Below are 24,558 nucleotides of genomic sequence, written 5' to 3'. Positions count from 1 at the left end.
GGATTTTGAGTTACAGCTATCTTTTTTTTCCCCATTCTCAGGAAATATCCTTTAAAGGAGCTATAAGAGGCTTTAGTTGATTATTTAGGAAACTTCCGCAAAATGAATCTGATCCAGAACAAGGGCCTAGAAATGACATTTTCTCAGATGGCATGACTGATGCTTCTATGACGGGCAGAAGCAAGGGGAGGAGGAGGAAGGAGGGGGGTGAAGTACTTGGGAGATGATGACTAATGTTTCCCATTTCTACTGTGTCTCCGGAGATACTGAAGAACTTGGTTGCCATCCATAGGAAAAGTCTGGAAAACCTTCATTTAACTACCTACTTTGCCCCACATGTATCTACTGGCAACTGCTAAACTCTTTATAAAGAAAAGCTAATGGCTTGTTAATATCAGCTACCACTGAGATGGTTCTAAATACTCTTCAGGGGAAAACACTCATGTCTGGATTAGGGTTTCTAATCTGATTTTAGAAAGATATATAGAAATCACGTGAACATTCTCCCCTTCGTTTTATGAGCAAAATAGTTTCAATAAAAAGTTTCCACACCCAGAATATCCAAGTTACTCTGTCCTGAATCCATAACAGGATGAATTAAGGGCAGAAATCACTGATGAATAATTCCTCAAAGTTAGCTGGTTTTTGAAAGAGTATGACATCATTGGTTAGTACTGGTAGCAATTTTGAAGGTTGTTATTTATCCTCATTTATCAATAATAGAACAGTAGAAATTTTAAGGAAGTATACTGGCTATTCTCAGTTCTAGAGGACAAATTCATTCAACATACATTTATTGTAAATGTATACTATATGCCTGCCACTGAACCAGAACACACACGTGCTGTCTAAGGGCAGAGTCCCTTGGGGGTGCAGACCCAAGATCAGGGCTGAAGGACAGTAGACAGGGATGCTATCATCACAGAGGCAAGAAAAGTAGCCACTCCAGGTCCTCCCATTCCTGGTGTCCCTAAATTCCCTGCTTCAGAACTTCATCTCCTTAGGCCGGGAGCTGTCAGCCACTCCCCCCCAGCCCCCAGCCCCATCCTCCTCTGAACCATTCTGTTCATTCTACTGGAGGCACTTAACTGCATGTCACACTCCCAAGGGCATTTATGGGAGAGGCCACCCGTTACCCAGATGTGGATGATTCTTTGTTCTGTAGGGATATTGACATGAAAACTGTTGTTTTTCTCTATTTGCTGGGGCTCTTGGGATACTTGTAAGACTGCTCAAGCCCATCTACCTTCTGAGATGCCCCCTTGTCCCATGGGAAACTCACGCACTCCTGTCACCTGAAGACTGCAGCGCCATACCACTCCCCACCTCAGCCCCACCACCTCCCCTGTGCCCGGCTCAGCGCAAAGCCACATCAGTCAGTCTGTTGCCTAAGCGGATGTCCAACCAAGGAAAGGACTGTGCTTCCCCGCCTTGCAGGGCCGCTCCAGTCTCTACAAGCTGCTCCCTTTCGATGCCTTCTCCCCTCCCTGGGAGCATCCCATGTGAGAAGAAAAAAGCTTCGTACTAGGAACACCCTCGCCTTCTCACAAGGCCAGCACAGACTACTCCTTCTCCCTTCCCTGTCCTCCTCCTTTCTTCCTTATAGGGGGCAGGGGTCTGCCTACTGCTTCTTTGAGGCTCTCTGTGGACAGCAGTGGACATAGTACTACTTGTCCTCAGCCTGGGACAGCAGGGAAAACCCCAGTCACCATCCTGAAATAGAAGCAATTCCCCCTGGGAATTCCCGGCGATCCAGTGGTTAGGACTCAGTGATTTCAATCCCGAGGGCCTGGGTTCAATTCCTCGTCGGGGAACTAAGATCCCACAAGCCACGTGGTGTGGTGCGGCCAAAAAAAAGAGGAAGAAGAAGAATCAACTACCCGCAAGAATTCTGCCCCCCCCCCCACTTAACGAATGCAAATGAAAGCGTTATTTTTTTAAATACTTCTAATTTATTTTCTAAGTAAATCATTCATGAACTTCTGTACTGTAACTCTTATTGGTAACAGAATTACTTACAGTGCCACCTCACCGGATTTGAGAATTTCAGACACGGGGAAGTAGTCTCCAGGTCTATACAGTTAAAACATAAATTAACAAAGTGGTAGGAGGGGGATAAAACAATCCCACTTAAGTATATTAAAAATGGCTATTTGCCACTTAAGGAGATTAAAACTACCATTGTCACCTCCTATCATCGCCATTATTTCATAAGAGAAGGACATTTTAACAAAAAAGAACCATCTCAGAATAAAACAATATATTTCAAGGAAAAGGTCAGTCTCTGAAAACTGAGGTTTTAGCTTTATGGAGAAATGTTTCTACGTTCCTCATTTCACTGTCCACCAAGAAAACCCACATAAAAGCAGTGTTCTGAGGACAGGTGTTGAGAGTACTTGCGTAGACACTTTGGTTCTCTGTTCTTAACCTAAGGATGAATTGGGAAATTTCTTTAAAAACTGACACTCATCCAGAGCATCCCAAGTGCCACATGGGGGATCGGGGGCCGTGAGACCCTGTCCCAGGTCAATCCAAGGCCACCCTGCAATTCGTAGGATGACATAGTGCGGAACGACGTGCTCAGCCGGTGCTTGCCCTGACTGCATCTCGTGCAAGCGTGGGTCTTCCCTTTGACCTTTGGCTTTGAAGCCCCAAAGCATCACAATAAGCAGAACTTGAGGCTTATCCTCAAAGATGATTTATCTCAAAGCCTTTTTCAAAGAGAAGCCAAAACTGTCAGTCTGAACACAGTTTCTTAACAAATAGGAGCATACAGCCTGTGGAGTCGACGTCCTCATTTTCACCATTTTGATTTTGGGTATAAGAGCAGGGAGAGTAGGAGGGTAATGCTTTTACTTCAGCCCCAACACCAACATTCAGCCTTTCATTTGTCAGTACCATGTTGACAGTTGAATTTCACGATGAAAAAGCCCTCTGATTTATAATCAGAGTCCAGCCAAACCATCCATTCCCGGGCCTTTTAAAACCATCTTGTAAATTACGAGCAGCAAGAAAGAGAGAGCGGGCTGGCTCCCTTTAAACAACAGCAACAGCCAGGGGGGAGAGAGCAGAGGATTTGTGCTGCCTTCAGTGGCAGTGAGGGGAAATAGGCACTAAATACTGTCCGTAACTAGCAGCTGTAATTATCGGGGGAATCCGAGGCAGTGTGATCTCCGACACAGCGGTAGGAGCCATTTTCATATTGCAAAGTCCACCGAGGGAAAGAAAAGGGGTCGTTTTATCCTTCCAATAACTGCAATTTTATATTGGTAAATCAAGCATAAAATTGGTGGTTGAAATGCTTCCAGGAGTCTTTGTTTAGAAATACCTTTATTCATATATGTGTTTTTTCAGAGTCTCACTTTTCTAACTACCATCATTCCAGGAGACAGTGTTCTGTTGGCCATGTTACCATCACTGTCTTCAAAACGTGCCGTCATGGAACGCTTGCCGAGCGCTGTTAGAAATGGCAAGACCACGACTCAGCCTCACACAGCTGTCTTTGGGGTCAGACGACATTATTCGCCTGAGACTTTTATTTGCCTCTCAGTAATGTCCAATGTTTGTCTTTTTAATTCAGGCATCATATCAACGTTCCTTCACGTCCACCCTTTCGGAGCCAACATAGAATATCTCTGGTCGTACATGCAGCAGCTGGACTCCAAGGTAAATGCTTTTTCTCCACTTGCATTGCTAAATTGTAGCACGTTGGTTGCTGGCTGCAGGTCGAAGCTGCACGACCTGTGTTGGGATCTAATAGCATATGGAGGTATAGCCGAACTTCTCCTTCACAAGAACTCAGTTTCTGGCCGAGAGTTGTCTTCTTTTCACTTGCTTGTGTCTTTGTAGAAAGGAAAGCGATTATCGAAAATGACAGTGACTTTCAGCAGATGCCAAATTACTCTGAAAAGCATATGAGGGATTTAAAAGTGCAGGTTGGCCTGAAAATTCCCACAGCAAGGGAGAAATCAGGGCAGGGTGGCTGATGGGGCATTAGCTCAGACCATAGTCTCACAGGATTCTGTGTTAAGGGCTCCACACATTAGAGGAAAAATCACCTCAAATAACATAAAGATCTGATATGACTCTCAAGAAAACTGTACTAGTGGTGGGTTTTCAGCATCACGTGGTTTTTTTCTCTAGTTGTGGCAAGCAGGGGCTACTCTTCACTGCGCTGCGCAGACTTCTCAGTGCAGTGGCTTCTCCTGTTGTGGAGCATAGGCTCTAGGCTCATGGGCTTCAGTAGTTGCAGCCTGTGGGCTTAGTAGTTGTGGCACACAGGCTTAGTGGCTCCGTGGCATGTGGGATCTTCCTGGCCCAGGGATTGAACCTGTATCCCCCTGCATTGGCAGAAGGATTCTTAACTGCTGAGCCACCAGGGAAGTCCCACTTCTCATTTCTCTGAGGCTAGTTTCTCTCCTCTGCAGATCAGCTACCCTCCTATCCCATCGGGGTGTTTGTGCGCCAAAAGAGAAGGGACAAAAAGAGCTCCATTTATGTATCAAATTCCAGTGAACAGTGAGAGGGGCCTCTGTGGAAATAAAGTGATGACATTAACCAGTACTGCCTTGGGGCGCCCTGGAAGGGGACAGATGCTAGGCCTGTCACTGGGCAGTTTGCTAAGTGTCCCGCTGAGAAGGAAAATGGGAATAAGAAGCTCTTCCAGAGAGCACAGCAAAGCGCATGGGATGTGCAGGACCAGGCCCGCAGCCCGCAGCTCTCTGACCTGAACACACACACACGAGTCATTCCACATCTCCAGTGGCCAGTATCAATTACACCGCTACACTGTCATCTACTTTTGATTCAGATGATCTTACCAATTCATGATCCTTCAACTTGACCTTTCTAATGGGTCTCATACGTCACCTTTGAGAGAAATCATCTGGAACAAAAAGTATTTTTCAGTCATAGAGATCCATGCCCTCTTACTCTCCCGCAGCTGCTGACAGGGTGGTGCGTACAGAGTGGGATGGAAGGAGGAGACCGGAAGAGTCTTGATGTGCAGAATCGCGTCATGGCCTCCCCTCACTTGGATGGGGGGCTGGGGGGGGGGGTAATAGAAAACACTCATGTGAACTCAGATGAAATGAGGAGGAGGAGCAATACGATGTTATTTTGTTGAAAGAAAGCTCTGAAGGGCTTCTCTGGTTTTTTTTTTTTTTTCCTTCTCCAATATCATTCTGCGTAGTATCACCACTACCTTTGCCTGGAGGATTAAATGAAATACCACTTGCACCAATGTACTTGGCACGGAATAAGCCCTCAAGAAATGATTCCTGTTCTTGCTGTTATCCTTCCCTTGTATTGCTGACATTTCTTTCCTTCCCTTTCTGGAAATCCCCAGTGGGAAGCCTTTGTGGAGAAGCAGTGGTTGTTTCAGGACGAGCTGAAGTGGCCAAGGAATCCACTTGTCATTCATCTAAGAATTGCAGGGCTCCTATCTCCTCTGGCCCCATCAGTGCAGGTTATCTGTGCATCTGTGAAATGTACATGCACGTGTGTGTTGCATACATGTGTGAGCATGTACATCTAGGTGTAATTATTTGATGGGTAGGAGCCCTTGTTCTATTCTTACCCTCAGGACAGTGTCCATCATTCACTTGCTCAGGTGAGGTCTGTGTGGTCTGTCTCACTAAGGGGAGAATTCACACACTTGGTCTCTGCCTTTTTGGAAGGGATTCGGTCAAGGGGAATTCCATTTCATCTCAGACTGATACCTTTACTTTAGAAGATAGTAAAGAAGGTATTTCCCTCACGGAGGAAATACACAGGGTTTCCCCCAGACAGCCCTCCATCTCCTAGACAAAATGCTCAGTGGAGCTGTCAAATTCTTTCCTCACGCCTGAGATTTTAAAAAAAAAAAGTATCAAAAAGTGTTCCAGCTAAAACTCCTGGGTGCCAGGGATTGGACCTGATATTCTTTCTATCCCAGTAAGGCTAAGAGCATATTTAGACTTTTTAATCCAGAGAGCAAATTATTGCGATATACTGGAATTCCGTATCCTCAGGACGTTAAGCAGAAAACAAAATAATGAGAGGTTTGCTCTGTAAGTATTCACCAGGGCCTTGTCCCCGCATTGGCTGCCCGAAGGCCTGTGATCCTGGCGCTGCCGCCGGCCCCCAGTGCTGAGGGTCTCCTGCACGGCAGCCCGGGGCACCCGCTCCGGGTAATCAGAACGCACCCAGTGTCACAGCCGCTCCCCCCCCGCCCCCCGAGTTTCTGTTAACGTTACATTAAGGGAGGGGATTCAGCCTGGCCTTCGCAACACAGGAGGTTTGCTGACCCTGGTGAGAGGGCTTTTTGAAAATTCCACTTCGCACAACACAGTTTCCTTGAGATCAGACGGCATCACCATTACCACGATTCCTGTACGATGATGTTCAGATGCTGCTTTCCCCTGTACTGATGGGAACAAAAAAGAAGCAGGCTCAGTCCAGCCTGTAACAGCTGTTTCTCTTAGGATCTCCCCAAAGGCCACAGATGCGTATATGAATAATCAGAAATGGAAGGAAAGACAGGAATTAATTTAAATTAGGCTGGGCATGTAAACGGCACATGGGTCCCTAAGCTGTGTATCCCCAAATAGGCCATTTTCTAGTTAAATACGATTACTGCTTTTGATAATGATGTTTGCATATTTCCTTGTCTTCTCTGCCTCTTCTAAACCACCCACTCTCATTCACTCAGCTCTTTGTAGCGGAAATATATGACCAAGTCACAAAGATGCATTCAGAGCAAGACAGGGCCAGGGTGGTGGGGGAAGTTGGCTTCCCGAAGCTTTGCTGAGTCAAAACTCATGCCCTGGGCACGGGCAGGGAAGCTCTTCCAAGCAGGCAACACTGTCTTGAAGATGGTTTCTGATCAACACCTAGAATCTCTCACATCGGCCCAGAGCCCTTTCAAGCTCACTCGCTGATCCTGAGCAGCAAGGAAGTCACATTTGAGCATCAGTGGATGAATATTTCCTGTCCTATAGTCAAAAGGAGGGAGTCCTCTGCTCTTCCCCCAATTTATATATTGTCTAACAGATTAAGACCCAGTTTTCCAAGTGTGTCTGACCCCTCCCCCCCACCCACATACCGACAGCCTCTTCCCAACACCCTCGAAGTGGAAGATTTGATTCTGAAACCATCCTCGACGTAAGGTGGCCACAGATGCTGGAGTTTTTTAGAAAGAGCTGCCATTTTTGGCATGACACCATGTTTGGTACCAGGCTTGGGTGCTCGTGACGTGTGTAGCTTTCCCACCAGAGGGGCAAACCATTTGCGTTTGTGTACTAGAAGCATACCTCTGAAACGAAATATCTTGTCAGTTCCAGGGAGATTCAAATTGGCCTTGACTGGAGAGCAGTCTTTCCCAGATGATAGCTGGGCAGTAGGGCTGGAGGAATTGTTCCAACGAGTGTTTGTAAGACAGCCCACCTGAATAATCTTTAATAGTCTGTATATTCTGGTGTTCTCCTAAATGGCCACCTGTCACAGTTATGTTAATGAGTGCATGAGATTTCTGTTGCGTAGACAGGCTATCATGAATGTGTTTTCTAGACATCACAGCACCTCTGGGAAGCATTGGCATAGGAAGCTTTGGAGGTAATGAGACTTCCATTTGGCTGCATGAAAATTAGAAAGGAAGTGGCTCGTTCGCAGCAAGAGAAATTGACAAGGTGACCAGGGACCCGATGACTGCCCAGCTAAGTTGCTGCTTTTCACAAACCCAGTGCTGTCTAGGGACTAGGCAGAATGGGGCGTGGCCAGGGCACAAAAGAAATCTAAGAAAGGACCCTGCTCTCAAAAAGCTTGTAGTCTAAATGACGGAATGGTATATTTACGAACTAACTTGAGAATCACCCTGTGAACTAACACAGTGCTAAACCTGGCAGGCAGATATTGAGTGAAATAGGAGCTGGCGAAGGGCGAAGTACGTGAGGGTCAGGACTGCCAGGGGGTGCCCTTGAGTCCGTGCTCATTCTCCTGGTTTCCCTGGGGCACTTCAGCTGTCCTTGCCGCGTTTCTCCTCTTTCTCCCCTTCCTTTCTTCTGTCATCTTCCACCCAGATCCTTCCTTTTCTCCTTCTAAGTCTTTCCTTCTATTTATCGTCTTCTTTCCTGTTCTTGTCCTCGTACCTCCTTGCCTTCCTCCCTGCTCCTCTTCCTTGCAGTCCTTTCCTTCTCTTTTCCCAGGTCCTCACTTCTGTTTACCTTCTTTCCTTTTTCCTCTTGTACTTCCTCCTCTGTGTCCTTCCCCGTCCGCACCCACATTCTGTCTCTCTCTGCAGATGTTTATTGCAAGGTGTCTGTGTGCTGGTGCCGTGCTCTGCCTGGGGCTGTGAAGGGCGAACAAGATCTAAATGTGCGCAAAGGCTAACCGTCACTTTACCCCGTGGAAGGATATCTGGTTTTGCAGTTGGCGTCTCTGACTCTCCAAGCTTGACAAAACCTATGTCAGTCTTTTCAGTCCCCCAGACAGGAACCCCTGTCCACTGGCCTCCCTTGCCTGACTGACATGGGACATAGAGCCAACCATCGCCACAATAAAATTGACTTATGCCTGCCTGTGTCAATGTATACACATGCTTAGTGGCCTGGCAAGGAGGCGATGGGCTTGAGCGAGAGTCAGCAAATCAGAAAATAAATCAAGTTACAAATTACCTCTGTGGTATTACCACCACACAAGCCCCTTGGTTACACGGAGCCTTTGTTCCTTCTCATCTTTTCTTTTTAATTAGAGCAAATCAATCCTTTCCAAAAAAATAAACGGTAGGAAAAATTTTTTTTATTTATTTTTATTTTTTATTCTTTGGCTGCTTTGGGTCTTCATTGCTGCACACTGGCGTTCTCTAGTTGCTGCAAGCGAGAGCTACTCTTCATTGCAGTGTGCGGCTTTCTCATTGTGGTGGCTTCTCCTATTGTGGAGCATGGGCTCTAGGTGCACAGGCTTCAGTAGTTGTGGCTCGTGGGCTCAGTAGTTGTGGCTCCCAGGCTCTAGAGCACAGGCTCAGCTAGTTGCAGCACACAGGCTCAGCTGCTCCGCGGCATGTGGGATCTTCCCAGCCCAGGGATCGAACCTGTGTCCCGTGCATTGGCAGGCGGATTCTTAACCACTGTGCCACCAGGGAAGCCAAGCAAATTTTAAACCAAATAGGAGTGGAGGGATCCACTGACAACATCAAAGACCAAAAAGACACAGAGCACTGGTTTCTTAGAATAAAGGTCAGCTGGGTAAGAGGGTAATAAAAGCATCATGTTTATGACAGTCCTTCCTAGTTTCTAGAGCACCAACACATGGTATGTGGGAAAATGAGATTTCATAGTCACGGCACGTTTCTGACCTGTATCGTAATGCCGCATGGGATTCTCTTAACCACGTGTATCTGATTCGCCTCATAGTATTCTTGTGACAGAGTGAATGCAGTGCTGCAAAAGCAGGGCTGGATTCAGCATCGGAAACCCTGTACCGAGTTCTGGCCCCTCCACTCAACAGCTGGGCCAGCAACAGCTCTTCCCTGGACCCCGGTGTTCCATATAGGACAAACAGGAGCTTAGAGAGAATCCCTGACCTTAGAAGGGACCTAGGGAAGGGAATCTTGCACACCTGCACACCTGGTGGGGAAATGGGTACCTCTCACTCTGCACTCAGCCAGTGAGCGCCAAGTGCTTTGTTTATGTGATGACTCCATGACACTTTCAGTTCCCAAGACCAAGAAATGATTGGGAGGAAGGGAAAGGATATTGTGAAGGCAGAATCCACAAGAGCCGACACATTTTTATACGGAAGAGAAGAAAACAGAATTAAACAGACATTTGTAAAGTAAAAATCCTTTGGCCATAGGGTAAAACAGAAGGACAAATTGAATTTTCTTTTGAATTTGTCTTGAAGAGCCCAAAATGTCATATGTCATACAGGTTATTTTGTCAGGGTAGGGAAAAGGTTTAGAAACCATCAAACTAACATGAAAGTAGTTTCTCCTTGATTTTTCTTCTCGCGTGAGATATAAACATCTTGAAGGAAATGCTCTAGAATTTAGCTGAGCGCCTTATTAAATGCATTTTTTTTTTGCATCAGACTCCTTTCATTGGTTCCCCAGTAGAGTTGTCCCTTGGGATTGGTTCTAGGAACCCGTAATTACCAAAATCCACAGATGCTCAATCAAGTCCTTTATATAAAATGACTTGGTATTTGCATATAGCCTATACATCCTCCCTATACTGTAAACCATCTCTAGATTATTTACAGTAATATCTCATTGTGGTTTTGTTGGCATTTCCCTGATGATTATGATATTAAGCACCTTTTCATGCACCTATTGGCATCTGTATGTCTACTGTGGAAAATGTCTATTCAGTTCCTCTGCCCATTTTGGGGTTGGCTTATTTGGATTTCTGCTACTGAGTTTATGTGTTCTTTATATACTATGAATATTAACCCTCTATCAGACATATGATTTGCAAATATTTTCTCACATTTGGTAGGTTGCCTTTTCATTTTGTGGATGGTTTGCTGTGCAGAAGCTTTTTACTTTTATTTTTTTTAAATGGATATTGTAGATAGGATTTCATTTGAGGTGCCTGTTCCGTACGTGTGACACAACCCTGTCCACATTATTTATATCTTCATGGCAGAATCAGGCTGTTGCCTTGCACTACCAATGGCAACTGAGAGTTGACTACTTCTGAGGACACCAATTTTCATTATTCTAATTTCTGGCTAATTGGTCATTCAAACTAAGTAATCATGAGAATTTCAAATCCTAGTTTCACTACTTCTTAGCTGTGGGACCTTGGACCACTTACTTAACATCTCTGTACCTTATTTTCACTGTCTCTAAAATGGGATTTTTTTATGGGCTATAATGTGTGTTAAATGACATAATATAGGAAAAGCATTCACAGCACCACCTGGCACATAGTAAGTACTACTAAGTGTTGGCTGCCATTTGTGCTTAAAAATGCACAAAAGACCTATCACATTCTCTCAGTTGGAGATCTTTGCCACAACCTAGTGGACAGATGACTTTTAAATGGCTTGCCCAAAGATCGGTGCTAATATATAGTAGGGCCAGCACTCAAATCCACGTCTGTAGAGCATCTGATGAGCTTCTTTCCAATTCCCTTGTCTTGCAAATGAGAAAATGCCCAAAGTGACTTAGGCAAGATAGTGAAGCTGGTTAATGTTCATTTCATGACTGGAATCTGATCTTCTGCCTCTACATTTCTTTCTTCCAGCAAGTGAAAGGTTTATTTGCTTATTTAATGAACTTTCTGATGAGATAATACACTTAAAGCAGGTACTCTGTGCCTGGCCCACAGTGGGGACTCAGGGAGGTGGCGGCTACCTATTTCCTACTGTTTGCCTTTTTCTGCTTCCTTTGTGGTTGACGTCTAGGCTCAGGTCAAAAGGCACTGTGGAAAACAAGATGTTGCTACTTTGCAGTACAGGCGAGCCAAGATTCCTCGAGATGTGCTTGCTGTTTTGGTGAACAGTTGGGGGAGGGCATGCCCAAACATTAGCATGTGAATGTGTACGGGCTGGTTGAGTTGGGAACTTTTAGTCTTTTTGCTGTTGATGTTGATGTCACTCTAAAATAGTGTTCATCACAGAGGAGCTCTGCCCTCCCGCTCAGGGACATCCCCCACATGGTCCCCACCCATGAGCAGAGAGGCATTGACCAAGTGGATTATTTGTAATTCCCACTCCACAATCCCCACCCCGTTTGGGTGCTGGTATCAGTGTCTAAGAACAAGGCCAGGGATCTGCACCCCAGCTCCACACTCACTGCCTGGGTTACCTAATCACTCTGGACCTCCGTTTCCTCATTTGTAAAATATTCCCTCTCTTATAAGAGCGTGGTGAGAATTAAAGAAAGTGTGTTCAGAAGAGTTTGGCAAGGAAAAGTCTCTCAGTGATTGTGAGTTGTTACACTTTTTAAATCAGCTGCAGGGCCGCTGGGTGGGACGGCCTGACCTAACTCCAGCTGGCCTCCTACAAAGCCATTATCTTTATATCAGATCTTTATTTTCCTCTCAAGAATTCAGTTTTTTCCCCCTTCCTAATGAACCGTAAGAGGCTTCTTCCCTACTTTAAAAAAAAAAAAAAGGTGATAGTTGTGCTGGAAACAAGTGTGTGGTGAGATGGCTGTTCTTTCCATCTGTCAGCTTCTCTATGGCCTCTGCATGATTGGAAAAGGACTGCTCATCCCAGGGGTATCACCTGAATTTGAGTGGGGACTGGAACGTACCTACAAAGTAGAGGACTTGTACTGTCCGCCAAAAGAAAAAAGGGAACTTGTTAAGAGGATACCTTGACCTCACAAAACTTAAGGAAAACTGCCCTTTGGACCAACTGAAAACTGGGTTTGACCCCACAGTTCTCCATACTTGTTTTCTTTGGCTTATGAGCACAAAACGGTTTGATGTTAGCATGTAGTATTCGATCAGCATCGCTTAAGACAAATATATAGAGAAATTGTACTTGTGCCAGACCCTGTGTTAAATTTTACATACAATCCTCACAATTGCACTGAGAGAGATGTTTTTATTTCTGTTATACATGTGAAGAAACTGAGAATTACAGCTATTAAATGACCTGCCCAAGGTCATACAGCTTGCTAGAGGCCTAGCCCAGATGCAGATTCATGCATGGCTGATTTAAGTCCTAATTCTAAACCCAAATATTAACAATAATCTGGGCTACACCCCACACTGGCTGAATGAGAGACTCCAGAGAAGAGGCTAGGGAATGTGTTTTTAACAAGTGCCCCAGGTGACTCATGCTTAGAAAGAACACACGACACCCCTGGTTCTTCACCCGCAGCTTCTGACAATGATGGGGAACACTTAGAGCAAACCAATGCTGTAGCCAGCCCACCTGCAGTGAACTCTGCCCCAGTTCTCTCTCCGATATAACACTTGACCCTCTGTAGCTCACTCAGTTTTCTCAGCTGTAACATGGAGATAGATCATAATATCTGCCTCAAATATCTTCCAGGAGTGGTGTGAGAAGGAACTTAGGATGCTGGTGAAGGTGCTTTGGACAGTGCTCACTGAAGGAAAACATAATGAATTCTTCAAATTCATTATGAATCTTTTGTGGGTTGACATGGGAATCAAATAATACTGTTAACATGACTTTACAGAAAAATACATTCAGATTTCAAAATAATTCACCTAAAAATTTTAAAATACAATTAATTTTAACTTTCAGGACTGCCTCTATTTAACCAAAGTTTTGTTTCATAGGCCTAGGAATATTGACTATATTATGTAAAATCTTTTCAACGTGAATATTAAATGAACAGTTAATTTGACGTCCTGGTTTATTTAATCTCCCTTAATTGTTTTTTTTTAATTGAACTATAGTTGATTTACAATGTTGTATTAGTTTCTGGTATCCAGCAAAGTGATTCAGTTATACACACACACACATATATATATATATATTCTTTTTCATATTCTTTTCCACCATGGTTTATTACAGGATATTGAATACCGTTCCCTGTGCAATACAGTAGGACCATGTTGTTTATTTTGTTTTTGTTTTTTTTTAAGCTCTTTATTGGAGTATAATTGCTTTACACTGTTGTGCCAGTTTCTGCTGTACAACAAAGTGAATCAGCTGTATTTATACATATATCCCCATATCCCCTCACTCCCACAACTCCTTCCAACCCTCCCTATCCCACCCAAGTCATCACAAATCATCGAGTTGATTTCCCTGTGCTATGCAGCAACTTCCCCCTAGCTATCTATTTTACATTTGGTAGTGTATATATGTCAATGGTACTCTCTCACTTCGTCCCAGCTTCCCCTTCGCCCCCCACCCTGTGTCCTCAAGTCTGTTCCTTACATCTGCATCTTTATTCTTGCCCTGTCACTGGGTTCACCTGTACCATTTTTTTATATTCCACATATATGAGTTAGCATACAGTATTTGTTTTTCTCTTTCTGGCTTACTTCACTCTTGTATGACAGACTCTAGGTCCATCCACCTCACTACAAATAACTCAATTTCATTCCTTTTTAGGGCTGAGTAATATTCCATTGTATACATGTGCCACATCTTCTTTATCCATTCAACTGTTGATGGGCATTTAGGTTGCTTCCATGTCCTGGCTATTGTAAATAGTGCTGCAGTGAACATTGTGGTACATGTTTCTTTTGGGATTATGGTTTTCTCAGGGTATATGCCCAGTAGTGGGATTGCTGGGTCATGTGGTAGTTCTATTTTTAGTTTTTTAAGGAACCTCCATACTGTTTTCCATAGTGGCTATACCAATTTACATTCCCACCAACAGTACAGGAGGGTTCCCTTTTCTCCACACCCTCTCCAGCATTTATTGTTTCTAGATGTTTTGATGATGGCCATTCTGACTGCTGTGAGGTGATACCTCATTGTGGCTTTGACTTACATTTCTCTAATGATTAGTGATGTTGGGCATCTTCTCATGTGTTTGTTGGCCATCTGTATGTCTTCTTTGGAGAAATGTCTATTTAGGTCTTCTGCCCATTTTTGGATTGGGTTATTTGCTATCTACTTTATATATAGTAGTTTCTATCTGCTAATCCCAAACTCCTAATTTATCCCTCCCCCAGCCCCTTTCCCCTTTGCTTTCCATGTCTGTGAGTCTGTTTCTGTTTTGTAAATAGGTTCATTTTTGTCACATTTTATATTTGACACATAAATTATAAATAGTAGCCATCTCTCTCTGGCTGTGATGATCTCTAGGTCCATCTATGTTGCTGTAAATGGCATTATTTCATTCTTTTTAATGGCTGAATAGTATTTTGTTGTATACTACATTTTCTTTATTCATTCATCTGTCAATAGACAGTTAGGTTGCATCCATGTCTTGGCTATTGTAAATGGTGCTGCTCTGAATTATGTTTCTACGCATATATGCCCAGGAGTGGGATTACAGGATCATGTAGTAGCTCTATTTTTAGTTTTTTAAAGAACCTCTATATTGTTCTCCATAGTGGCTGTACCAATTTACATTCCCACCAACAGTGTAGGAGGGTTCCCTTTTCTCTACACCCTCTCCAGCATTTGTTATTTGTAGAGTTTTTAATGATGGCCATTCTGACTGGTGTGAAGTAGTACCTCATGTAGCTTTGATTTGCATTTCTCTAATAATTAGCAGTGTTGAGCATCTTTCCATGTGCCTATTGGCCACCTGTATATCTTCTCTGGAGAAATGTCTATTTAGATCTTCTGCCTATTTTTTGATTGGGTGGTTTGGTTTTTTTTCTTATTGAGTTGAATGAGCTGTTTGTATATTTTGCAAATTAAGCCCTTGGCCATCACATCATTTGCAAATATTTTCTCCCATGCCATAGGTTGTCTTTTCATTATGTTTATGGTTTCCTTTACTATGCAAAAGCTTTCAAGTTTAATTAGGTCCCATTTGTTTATTTTTACTTTTATTTCTATTGCCTTGGGAGACTGACCTAAACATCAGTACAATTTATGTCAGAGAATGTTTTGCCTATGTTCTCTCCTAGGAGTTTTATGGTATCATGTCTAATATTTAAGTCTTTAAGCCATTTTCAGTTTATTTTTGTGTATGGTGTGAGGGAGTGTTCTAACTTCATTGATTTACACAAGGTTGTCCAGCTTTCCCAACACCACTTGCTGAAGAGACCTTCTTTCCTCCATTGTATATTCTTGCCTCCTTTGTCGAAGATTAATTGACCGTGGGTGTGTGGGTTTATTTCTGGGCTCTCTATTCTGTTCTATTGATCCATACATCTATTTTATCTCTGGGCTTTCTATCCTGTACCATTGATCTGTTTTTGTGCCGGTACCATACTGTTTTGATGACTGTAGCATCATAGTATAGTCTGAAGTCAGGGAGTTTAATTCCTCCAATTCCACTTTCTTTCTCAGGATTGCTTTGGCTTTTTGGGGTCTTTTGTGTTTCCATACAAATTTTTAATGTCTGTTCCAATTCTGTGAAAAATGCCATTGGTAATTTGATAGGGATTGCATTGAATCTATACATTGTCTTAGGTAGTATAGTCATTCTGACAATATTGATCCTTCCAATCCAAGAACACAGTATATCTTTCCATCTGTTTGTGTCATCTTCAATTTCTTTCATCAACATCTTAGTTTTCAGTATATAGGTTTTTTACCTCCTTAGGTTTATCCCAGAGTATTTTATTCTTTTTGATGTGACGGTAAATAGGATTGTTTCTTTAACTTCTCTTTCTGATATTTGTTAGTGTATAGAAATGCAACAGATTTCTGTGCATTAATTTTGTATCCGGAGCCTTTACTGAATTCATTGATGAGGGCTAGTAAATAGTTTTATGGTAGCATCTGTAAGATTTTCTATGTATAGTATCATGTTGTCGGCAAATAGTAACAGTATTACTTCTTTTCCAGTTTGGATTCTTTTATTTCTTTTGCTTCTCTGATTTCTGTGGATAGGACTTCCAAAACTATGTTGAATAAAAGTGGCAAGAGTGGACATCCTTGTCTTGTTCCTGATCTTAGAGGAAAAGCTTTCAGCTTTTCACCACTGAGTATAATGTTAGCTGTGGGTTTGTCATATATGGCGTTTATGATTTTGAGGTATGTTCCCTCTGTGCCCACTTTCTGGACAGTTTTTATAAATAGGTACTGAATTTTCATCAAAAGCTTTTTCTGCATCTGTTGAGATGACTGTATGATTTGTTTTCAATTTGTTAATATGGTGTATCACACTGATTGATTTGTGGATACTGAAACCCCTTGCATCCCTGAAATAAATCCTACTTGATTATTGTGTATGATCCTTTCAATGTACTGCTGGAGCCAGTCTGCCAGTATTTTGTTGAGGATTTTGCATCAATGTTCATCAGTGATACAGGCCTGTAATTTTCTTTTTGTGGTATCTTAGTCTGATTTTGGTATCAGGGTGATGGTAGCCTCATAAAATGAGTTTGGGAGTGTTCCTTCCTCTACAGTTCTTTGGAATAGTTTCAGAAGGATAGGTGTTAACTCCTATTTGGTAGAATTTGCCTGTGAAACCATCTGGTCCTGGACTTCTGTTTGTTGGGAGTCTTTGAATTACTGATTCAATTTCAGTACTGGTAATTGGTCTGTTCATATTTTCTATTTCTTCCTGCTTCAATCTTGGGAGATTGTACCTTTCTAAGAATTTGTCCATTTCTTCTAGGTTGCCCATTTTTTTTTTAATTATTTTTTTTGGGGGTACACCAGGTTCAATCAACTGTTTTTATACACATATCCCCATATTCCCTCCCTTCCTTGACGCCCCCCCCTCGAGTCCCCCCCCACCCTCCCTGCCCCAGTCCTCTAAGGCATCTTCCATCCTCGAGTTGGACTCCCTTTGTTATACATAGGTTGCCCATTTTATTAGTGTATAGTTGCTCTTAGTAGTCTCTCATGATCCTTTGTATTTCTGTGGTGAAGGCTATAACTTCTCCCTTTTCATTTTTAATTTTATTGATTTGGGCCCTCTCTTTTGTTCTCAGTGAGTCTGGCTAAAGGTTTATCAATTTTGTTTACCTTTTGAAAGAACCAGCTTTTAGTTTCATTGATCTTTTCTATTGTTTTCTTAGTCTCTATTTCTGTTCTGTCCTTTATGATTTCTTTCCATCTACTAACTTTGGGTTTTGTTTGTTTCTCCTTCTCTAGTTGCTTTAGGTGTAAGGTTAGGTCATTTGATATTTTTCTTATTTAAGAAAATAAGTAAGCTTGTCTCACTATAAACGTCCCTCTTAGAGCAGCTTTTGCTGCATTCCATAGGTTTTGGATCATTGTGCTTTTGTTTTCATTTGTCTCTAGGTTTTTTTTGATTTCCTCTTTGATTTCTTCAGTGATCCATTGGTTGTTTACTATTAGCATATTGTTTAGCCTCCATGTGTTTGTGTTTTTTTGCAGTTTTTTTCTTGTAGTGGATTTCTAATATCATAGCATTGTGGTTGGAAAAGATGCTAGATATAATTTCATTTTTCTTAAATTTACCGAGGCTTGCTTTGTGGCCCACCATGTGATCAGTCCTGGAGAATGTTCCATATGCACTTGAAAAGAATATGTATTCTGCTACTTTGGGATGGAATGGTCTATAAATATCAATTAAGTCCATCTGATCTAATGTTTCATTTAAGGTCTGTTTTTCCTTATTGACTTTCTGTCTGGATGATCTGTGCAATGATGAAAGTGGGGTGTTAATGTCCCCCAGTATTATTATGTTACTGTTAATTTCTCCTTTTATGTCTGTTAACATTTGCCTTATATATTTTTATAAGGTGTTGAGGTTTCCTAAGTTGGATGCATATATATTTACAATTGTTTTATCTTCTTCTTGGATTGGTCACTTGATTATTATGTAGTGTCCTTCTTTGTCTCTTGTAACAGTCTTTATTTTAAACTCTATTTTGTCTTCTGTGAATATTGCTCCTCCAGCTTTCTTCTGATTTCCATTTGCATGGAATACCTTTTTCCATTCCCCTCACTTTCAGTCTGCATGTGTCTCTAGGGCTGAAGTGGGTCTCTTGCAGACAGCTTATATACAGGTCTTGTTTTTGTATTCATTCAGCCAGTCTGTGTCTTTTGGTTGGAGCACTTAATCCATTTACATTTAAGGTAATTACCAATATGTATGTTCTTAACTGCCATTTTGTTAATTTCTTTGGATTTGTTTTTGTAGGTTTTTTTCTACCTTTCCTCTGTTGTTCTCTTTTGTGACTTGATCACTATCTTTAGTGTTCTTTGGATTCCTTTTTCTTTTTTGTGTGTATATCTATTAGATTTTTTGTTTGCAGTTACCATGAAGTTTTGATAAAGCAGTCTATACACACACACACACACACACACACACACACACGATTGTTTTAAGTTGCTGATCTCCTAATTTCAAATGTGTTCCATATATCCTGCATTTGTACTCTCCTATCATGATTACTGGTTTAGATATCTGATTTTCTACCTTTAATGTATGTTTGTCTTTACTGGTGAGATTTCCCATTTTGTCATTTTTTTTTTTCTAGTTGTGGCCTTTTCCTTTCCACCTAGAGAAGTTCATTTAGCATTTCTTATAAAGCTGGTTTGGTGGTGCTGAATTCTTTTAGTGTTTGCTTGTGTGTAAAGCTTTCAATTCTTCTGTCAAATCTGAATGAGAGCCTTGCTGGGTAGAGTATTCTTGGTTGTAGGTTTTTCCCTTTCATCAATTTAATTATATCATGCCACTCCCTTCTGGCCTATAGAGTTTCTGCTGAAAAAGCAGCTGATGACCTTATGGGGATTCTCTTATATGTTATTTGTTGCTTTTCTCTTTTTGATTTAATATTTTTGTTTTGTCTTTAATTTTTGTCAGTCTGATTACCATGTGTCTTGGCATGTTCCTCCTTGGGTTTATCCTGCCTGGAACTCTCTGCCTGGACTTGGGTGAATGTTTCCTTTCCCATGTTAGGGAAATTTTCATCTATTATCTCTTCAAATATCTTTCAGGCCCTTTCTCTCTCTCTTCTCCTTCTGGGACCCCTATAATGCGAATGTTGGTGCATTTTGATGTTGTCTCAGAGGTCTCTTAAACTGTCCTCATTTCTTTTCATTATTTTTTCTTTTTTCTGTTCCATGGCAGTGATTTCCACTAGTCTGTCTTCCAGATCACTTATCTGTTCTTCTGCTTCATTTATTCTGCAATTGATTCCTTCTAGTGTTTTTCATATCAGTTATTATACTCTTCAACTCTGTTGGTTGTTCTTTATATTATCTAACTTATTAAAAACTTGTAACTTCTTGCTCTGTATACCCATTCCTTTCCTGAATTCTTGGATCATCCTTATGATCATTATTCTGAATTCTTTCTTGGGTAGACTGCCTATCTAGCTCCATGTCACTTATTTGTTCTTCTGGGGTTTTATCTTGTTCCTTCATCAGAAACATATTCCTCTGCCATCTCATTTTGTCTAAATTTCTATTTGTATGTTTATGTATGTGAAAGGTTTGTTATGTTTCTCTACCTTGGAGAAGTGGCCCTCTGTAGGGGATGTCCTGTGTTTCCCAGCAGTACACTCTCCTCTTATCACCCAAGGGCCAGGGACTAACCGGTCCCAGGGTAGATTCTGATCTGCATTTGCTGACTTGGTGCTGCACACTGCTGGATCATAGTTCTCGTGCTTCTGGTGTCTGCCCCTTAGTGGGTGAGCTGGTCTAGAGGCTTGTGCAGGCTTCCTGGAGGGAAAGGCTGATGCTTGCCCACTGGTGGGTGGGGCTGGGTTTTGGCCCTCTGCTGGGCAGGGCCATGTCAAGGGATGTGTCTATAAGTGGCTTTGGGCTGAGGAAGTCTTTTGGAAGTCTGTCTGCTGATGGGTGGGACTGTGTTACAGCCATGTTTGTCATTTGGCCTGAGGCATTCCAGCACTGGAGCCTACAGGCTGTTGGGTGGGGCTAGGTTTTGGTGCCAAAATGGAGTGCTCATGCTGATGAATATTCCCCAGTGCCTCTGCCAACAGTCTCCTTGTCCCCACAGTGAGCCACAGCTGCCCCCTGCCTCCCCAGGAGACCCTCCAAGACCAGCAGGTAGGTCTGGCCCAGGCTCCTATGGAGTCACTGCGTTTGCCCTGGGTCATGGTGCACACAAGACATTGCGTGCACCCTACAAGACTGGATTCTCTGTTTCCCTCAATCCTGTGGAGCTACTGCACTCAAGCCCCACTGGCCTTCAAAGCCAAATGCTCTGGGCACTCCCCCTCCCAATGCCAGACCCCCAGGTGGGGAAGTCTGACATGGGGCTCAGAACTCTCACTCCTGTGGGAGAACTCCTGCAATATAACTGTTCTTCAGTTTGTGGGTCGCCCACCCAGGGGGTATGGGATTTGATTATATGTTGCGTGCACCCCCTCCTACCATCTTGTTGTGGTTTCTTCTTTGTCTTTGGATTAGCATATCTTTTTTGGTAGGTTCCAGTCTTTTTTATCAATCGTTGTTCAGCAGTTGTGATTTTAGTGTGTTCATGCGAGGAGGTGAGCTCAAGATTTTTCTATTCTGCCATCATCATGATGTACATACTCTTAATTACAGACTGAAGTTTTACAAACCAATGCTACATCAACAGGCCCAACAGCACCCCTTCAAAACAGTAGTAATGAAGTCTAATTGTGCATCCTTCAGCACCAACTGGGCAACCTCTGGGATCCTGAGTGATGCAGGAAGGCTCAGCAACACTGGCAGGGGTCCTTGTCCAGCTTCTAGAAGCTGCCTGTGTTCCATGAATCATGACTCCCTGCCACTGTCTTCAAATCCAGCCACAGCAAGATGAGTCCTTCTCACCTTGTCACCCACCTAGTCTTTTGACCCAGTTTGCTAATATTTTGTTGAGAATTTTTACATCTATATTCATCAAAGATATCAGCCTGTAATTTTCTTTTTTTGGTATTGTTTTTGTCTAGTTTGGGTATCAGGTTGATGATGGCTTCACAGAATGACTTTTGGAGTATTCCTTCTTCAGTCTTTTGGAAGAGTTTGAGATGGATCAGTACTAGTTCTTCTTTGTATGTTTGATAGAATTCTCCAGTGAAGCCATGTGGTCCTGAACTTTTGTTTAGGGAGGTTTTGTTTGGTTTAGTTTGATTTTATAGATTCTATTCCACTTCTAGTGATCAGTCTGTTCAAAATATCTATTTCTTCTTGATTCAGTTTTGGTGGGTTGTATGTTTCTAGAAACTTGTCCATTCTAGATTATCCAATTTGTTGGCATAAAATTGTTCATAGTAGTCTCATGGTTTTTTTGTATTTCTGTGGTATCAGTTGTTTGATCTCCTAATTGTTAAATGGAAAGTATAGACTCTAAAATGATATCCATATAGTGATTGTACCATGAAAAATAATGTCTTATTCACTGAACATTTCTAAATGTTGTTATCCCCACTTCCTGAGACTTAGAGAAACTATCTTGGTAGGGTCATTTAGATCATAACAATAGTATGATAGGAAATTTAACAGAAATTTCAGACTCCCAATTCCAGGATCGCAGTCAACTTGCTGAGATCCCCATATATACACACGGATTAGGATGCAAACCCAGGAAGCGAGCAATGGCTGTATTAGAGTAAAAGGATTGTTGTTTTGTTCTTTATTTAAGATAAAATGAATTACTGGTATAAAAATATATGCAATAAAAGTTGGGAAAAGAAAAAAATTACATTAAAAAAACTTAGCTGGGTGTTATGACTGGACATTGAGACCTTTATTGCTGTGGGTGTTGGGTTTCATTTTTATTCCTAAACCTTTATAGTCTCCAGTCCCTGTGAAAGTTAAAGGAAGAGAAGGAAGTTAGGGTGGCAAGAAATCCACCTCTGTGCCCTCTGGCCCTCACCAAGTTAGATAAAATTGATGCCTTTTGTATCAGAGGAGAGGTAGCTTTCCAGAAGTGGTGATCGATTTGCTCTGAGCTGCCTTAAATCCCACCCCATCTCCTTTTATATCTAGGGAGGGTGTTCAGGCATGGTGCTGCCCATAAGGTAGCCATCCATATGAAGGGTGAACCTGGCACTTGTCTCACGCCCCCTCCCACCAGCTGCCCAGGAGCTGATGAAGCTAGTCACGTTCAGCCCTTTAACTTATGCTCCTTTTATAAGGACATTACTTAACAGCCAGGTAGAAAACTACAGGTCTGTCTCATTGGGAAATCACATCCTTACTAAACCCCCTGCCTCCTTTAAGATGAGTTCCTTTCCCCAAAGTGACTTTTCTTCCTTTCTAACAGATATCTGCAAATGAAATCGAAACGCTTTTGATGAGGTTGCCACGCATGTTTAAACAGGAATTCACAGGTGTGGGAGCAACACTGGAAAAAAGGTGGAAGTTGTGTGCCTTTGAAGGAATTAAAACTACCTAACTGTGAACAGCAACAAAATCTCTGGACAAGAAACCGCCTGAACCCAGCCAGGGCTGTGCCGTGTGAGCCCAGGAGGTTTGGGGTTGGTCCAGCGAGGGAACTTCATGGAGCCATCAGACCCTGACTTTAGTTACATCTGTGGCGTTCTCTTGTGAGTGGAAATGTAATTGTGTACCAGTTCCCTAAAACAAACAAAGCTTCATACTGTGACAGATCTGTTTGCTATGAAAACCAAACAATGATTCCACAGTCATAATGATGGCAAAACCTTAAAATATGCTACATTTGAGAATAGCTCACAAGCAAAATATTTAAAGCTAATGATGGTGTGGCAATGGTTGTTGCTAGGCTACAGAGTTGTATATGTAATGTATAGCTGAAATCATTCAATGACATTTTCCTGAAAGTCTTTCTGTTTTAGTAAAAAAAAAGAAAAAAAGAAAAGAAAAGCAAAGAAAAAAAAGTAATTTTACAGTGAGGGAAAAAAAAAAACCATACCAAAAGAAAACTTGAATATGTGTCTGAACAGTTATTGTATTTTGTAAATTAAGTTATATGCTGTTTTAGGGACTTTTGCCTTATTGAAGAGGCAGAAATGTGATTGGACTCCTTGAGAATGCTTTATCAAGAATATTATTTTTCTAATGTAACATTTCTCCATCATAAGTTCTTTTAACATGGACTGCATAACAATTTTCATAAAATGTAAATAAAAGAAAAACTAGTGCTACTGTCTTGTACTTGGTATGTAATATCTAGGTTTATGCATTCAAAATAAACATTCAGTAAATATTCCTGTTACAAATTTTATAGCAAAGATATTAATTTTTTTCAATAAATATGACTTCTACCATATTGGTTTTGCACATTATTCTTTGATATATTTTAATTCTTCCTTAAGAAACATTTTTCACATTATTCCGTCCCATCATCTCATAGCCCATCATTTTTAAATGATTAAATAAATGCGTGAGTGACATTAAGAGACAAAACATTATTTCAGACAGGAATATATAAAAATCATAAAGTGGAAAGTACTGAGGAAAGGAGATTATACAGCATTAGAATAGAGATTATTTGAAATGCCAAGATATAACATCCAAATGTAATCAACATAAATTTTACCTTTGTGTCCTCATGCATAGGAACAAAGCAGCCAATCAGTTAATATTATTAATTCCTGGGTTTATTTGTATATTTTTCTAGAAAACATACAAGTTAAAAAAGGAATTAAAGAATTCACACTTGGACCAACAATTTAGAGAAAATTTGGGCTTCCCTTTAATTACAAGTAGAATAGGGCTTTAAACTGTATCTCCTTCCAGCTTCCTTATATAAGAATCACAAAAAGCCAAGTATTCACGATATTAATTTTAAATGAAATATTTCTTAGGAAGACAGCTGAATGGTGAATATTCTTTGAAATTCTGAAAAGACATTCATAATTTCCTATTGGCCATTACTGTCCCCAGGCTCTTTTTATTGAGCCCTGATAAATTAAGGTTCTTATTCACGCCTCCCATAAATATCTATACGTTATGTTCAGACTCAGTGCTAACACTGTGAATATGGAGCTGAATAAGAAAGGACCCCCCCCACCCCCCCTCCTAATGAGCTCAGAGTTCAATGGGGAAAAGACATTTTCCCAAAAGCGTCTATATGATGTGAGCCACGTGACAGGGAAGATGTGACAACGGAGCTATGGGATT

At 41.8% G+C, this 24,558-nt stretch overlaps 1 protein-coding gene across 4 annotated transcripts in view; it reads left to right on the top strand.

The window, feature by feature from the left end:
* ENOX1 (ecto-NOX disulfide-thiol exchanger 1) overlaps window positions 1-23,594 on the top strand; it is a 562,092-nt gene extending 538,498 nt beyond the window's left edge. For all 4 annotated transcript variants that reach the window (XM_057707750.1, XM_057707751.1, XM_057707752.1 and 1 more), the window contains 2 exons: window positions 3,581-3,666; window positions 22,718-23,594. In XM_057707750.1, the coding sequence (XP_057563733.1) occupies window positions 3,581-3,666; window positions 22,718-22,849 (218 nt within the window). In that variant the 3' untranslated portion in view covers window positions 22,850-23,594. The remainder of the gene's footprint in view (window positions 1-3,580; window positions 3,667-22,717) is intronic.
* The last annotated feature ends 964 nt before the right edge of the window (window positions 23,595-24,558 follow it).

Source organism: Hippopotamus amphibius, chromosome 14 (genome assembly GCF_030028045.1).
Source record: "Hippopotamus amphibius kiboko isolate mHipAmp2 chromosome 14, mHipAmp2.hap2, whole genome shotgun sequence".
In the NCBI taxonomy this organism is placed as follows: Eukaryota; Metazoa; Chordata; class Mammalia; order Artiodactyla; family Hippopotamidae; genus Hippopotamus; species Hippopotamus amphibius.
This window is presented reverse-complemented; position numbering and strand designations above follow the sequence as displayed.